Here is a 3,763-nt window from a genome sequence, read left to right as displayed (position 1 = left end):
GACTCTGCCAGCGAGCCGCTCAGTTATGTGAACTTCACCATTGCAGAGCGGCCACAGCGGGTGAGAGCCTTGCTTTTTTCTTCCAATGCTTTTGCAGTGTGGAATCCTTCCCATGGTATTTTATAGAAAGGGGGAAATACATGAGTGTATTAAGTTGGTAGCAGCAAACATGGTATGAAAGAACTATGTAACTTTGAGTTGGCTTATAATCTGTGTTAAAAATATTGCTAGAATATCTGCTTTCACTTTAGAAAAAATCTGAGCAATCCTGAGTTATAGGTGAATTCTTACCAGTTTTTAGTTTCTCTCTTTCTCTTGTTATGGTCTTAGTGTGGTTGTCCTGGCCTAGTATTTTAAGAGGAACCTGCATCAAGATGAAAAGAGAGTGAGACTTAGAGCTAGGAATATTTTTGGGTTCAAGTGCGATTTTGACTATTATAATTAAATTCTTAGTGATCTTGGGGAATTCCCCTCACCAGTCTGAGCTCAATTTTCTTATCTGTAGATGAGGCTAGTTTTGCCCACCTCCTTGGAGGGCCCTGAGGATTATCTGACAGTACCTTGTAAAGTTTAAAGGACTAATACCAGTGGACTTTAACTGGGTGGGCTTCAGAATTCTTGATGAGGCTTTTAAGTCATGTAGATTCTCAGACCCCTGCTTGGCCTGTGGAACCAGAAACTCTAAAGGTGGGCCCTCCCCAAAGGCCTCTTACGTGGTTCTTACGTGGGTCCTGTGATGCAGACCACTGAAAAGTATTATTATCATAACATTGAAACTTATTCTTTACTTATTGTGTGGATATAGCTCTGACTGTGATATATGCACTTCATTTAATGTTTTTCAAGGAATGAATAGAATAGTTTTAAGCAGACTATGTTGTCTGGGATACAACCACAGAAGAGCTATTGTGTAGCAGACTTAGCATCATACCCGAATCATTTATACATTGCACATAAGATTATGTCTCAGTAAAAAATTCTTTAAAATCATGCCTGCTGTGGGGTGCGGCATAATTATGAATGTTCCTTAACATGTATGTGTGGTGGGGGGAGGGAGTATGATTAGTGTTTTCTTGGTGGGGGGTGAAATATAACTCTTTTTTTTTAACCAAGTAGTAACACTAGAAAGAAGGAGAACTCTTGCCTTAAGGATGGCCGTGCTTTAAAAATGGAAGCTCATTTCATTGTGTTCATTTTTAAGGTTGCTATGTGGCTCAGTCAGAACTTTCTGTTACCGGAAGACAGTAACATTCAGAATGCTCCATTTCAAGTGTGTTTCACATCCTTACGGAATGGTGGCCATCTGTATATAAAAATAAAACTTAACGGAGAGGTAATGTTTAATGTCATGGGCATAGATTTCTCATGTGGTGTTTACCATTCAGTGCAGAGTGAGGGGGGGGACACCAGTATCAAAGTCATAAAATCACGTTTCAATTTAGTCTGTTAGTGTTACCATCTTAAACTCTGGGGCATAATCTGTAACAGAGATTTTCTCCTTCTCTCCTTCCCTTCACTCCTTCCTTATCTAATTTGGGAAGGATTGGGAATACAGATGTGAACAAAATCATTTTTACTGTTTGAATGATTTTGTGATTTACTTTATAAGGCTAGAGGATTGAACTTTTTGCCAGCTGCTGGAAATAATGACTGCAGTTTGTAATTTTCTTGAGGACTAAACTTTATCTTATGTATCACTACATATAAATATATGCTCAATAATTGTATTGAATGTGGGGAAGGTACTGTTTCAGCTAAGTTTGTCTAATATCTGAGGATGCTAAACTTGTCCTATTTTCTCTTTGCATAGATCACTGTCAATACTGACGATATTGATTTGGCTGGTGATATCATCCAATCAATGGCATCATCTTTTGCTATTGAAGACCTTCAGGTAGAAGCGGATTTTCCCACCTACTTTGAGGAATTACGAAAGGTGCTAATTAAGGTGAGGGCACCTAGTGGATACATCTGTGAGAATATGGCAGTCTAATAATGTTTGATGTGTTTCCCTGAGGAGATTAATGATAACATAAGTACAAATGTACTTGTGATGGTGATCTTTTAAAGAATTTTCATAAATCTTGAAACAAAAATTGAACTAGTATCGGAGAGTTTGCCAGTTAAAGGATTTCTTCCATAAAAGTAAGTGGTTAGCTCCTGACCACCTTGCTTGCTTTGTTTGGTTTAGGGGGATAGGATACTTTAAAAAAATGTCATATTAACGTTTTCTTTTGCTAGCCCTTCATCTTATCTGTTGTATCTACTTTTAGATCTTTCCAAAAAACCCAAATTCAAAACAAATCAAAATAAGGAGGGTTGTGATTGGCCCCAAAGTGTAACGACATTCCCACTGCAAATCCCTAAAATGCTAATATGTGTGTTGCTAGGGCTCCCAGTGCTAAGTAAGGTATGAGAAGGGTCTACATGGAGCGTCCTATGGAATATTGGAGGCAGGGTAGACTATTTTGTTGAGGGGGAGATGAAATAATGGGAAGTAGCTAAGTTGGTGTAAGTGAATAGGGAAAGAAAAGGGCCTCTGTATATGATAAGTAGTGTCTTCTCAATCTGTCTAGTTTTCAAGAAGTTTGTGAGGCCATTTTAATTCCTAAGTGTTCATGGTCTCCAGGTGGATGAATATCATTCAGTGCATCAGAAGCTCAGTGCCAACATGGCTGACAATTCTAATCTTATCCGAAGTTTGCTGGTCCGAGCTGAGGATGCTCGTCTGATGAGGGACATGTGAGTATTTGCCATGGCTAGGACAGTTGCAAGGTTAAAAACGTGAGCAATATGGAATAGTGACTCTCAGATGTTTCTAGAAGGAGTGTAAATTGATACAGTGACTTTGGAAAATAACTTGGCATTATCAGTAAAGTCAAAAATGTATGTACCCTATGATTCACCAATTCTACTCCTGGTTTATAGCCTAAAGAATCTCGTGCACATATAAACAAGGATATTGGTATAAGAATATTCATGAAGGCACTGTTTATAAGAATCCCAGAGTGGAAACAATTCAAACTAGCATCAATGGTATAACAGATAAATGGCAATATATTTGTACAATGGACTACCACATAGTGGTGAGAGTGCGTGAATCTCCATGACACATAACAACATGGACAAATCTTAAAAATATAATGGAGGCTGAGAGAAGTAAGACTTACAATTATATGTACAAAATGCTTCCATTTACATAGTTAGAAGAAACGAGTAAACCATATTGTTTGGGAAGCAATAAAAATATAAAGAAATGCAGGGAAGAGATAATCATTATTCCATGAAAGGGTTGTATATGCAAAGCAACCACCAAATGCCAAAGGAGCCGAAAAACCAAAGAACGAGGCAGACAAATCCAGCTTGTCTGTGCAGGATGATTGACTAGGGGGACTTACAGATAGAAACATGGTCTTGGGTGGCCATAAGGCAAGATCTCCACACTGCAACCCCCCAGACCTAACGCTTATATCTTGGGGGAAAAATATATGTGCTCTGGAGGAATGTGTAGCTTGCTATGTCACAGCCTATGATGTATGCAGCAACATCAAGGGTTGTTTGGGAAGAAAGGTGGAACTTACAGTGGATAGGTGTTTCTACATAAAGAGTAATACATCAGCTAGACATATTGGAGGCATTCCCAGACTCAGGGTTAATCAGGCAGTCAGCATTTTAAAAAGTTGCTTTTGTCCCCCCAGTCTTATAAGAGACTATTTTGTACTAGAGGAGGAGGGACTGTGTTCAGAAAGAATACATTTTTTTT

At 38.6% G+C, this 3,763-nt stretch overlaps 1 protein-coding gene across 1 annotated transcript in view; it reads left to right on the top strand.

Annotated features, from left to right (window-relative positions):
* BBS2 (Bardet-Biedl syndrome 2) overlaps positions 1-3,763 on the top strand; it is a 51,738-nt gene that overhangs the window by 24,573 nt on the left and 23,402 nt on the right. Inside the window, 2 exon segments of the mRNA XM_012657420.1 lie at positions 1,811-1,948; positions 2,630-2,726. Coding sequence (XP_012512874.1) covers positions 1,811-1,948; positions 2,630-2,726 — 235 coding nt within the window.

This window comes from Propithecus coquereli, unplaced genomic scaffold, assembly GCF_000956105.1.
Source record: "Propithecus coquereli isolate 6110/MARCELLA unplaced genomic scaffold, Pcoq_1.0 Scaffold540, whole genome shotgun sequence".
NCBI classification, from domain to species: domain Eukaryota; kingdom Metazoa; phylum Chordata; class Mammalia; order Primates; family Indriidae; genus Propithecus; species Propithecus coquereli.
The sequence above is the reverse complement of the archived record's forward strand: the minus strand, read 5'-3'. Positions and strand labels throughout refer to the sequence as shown.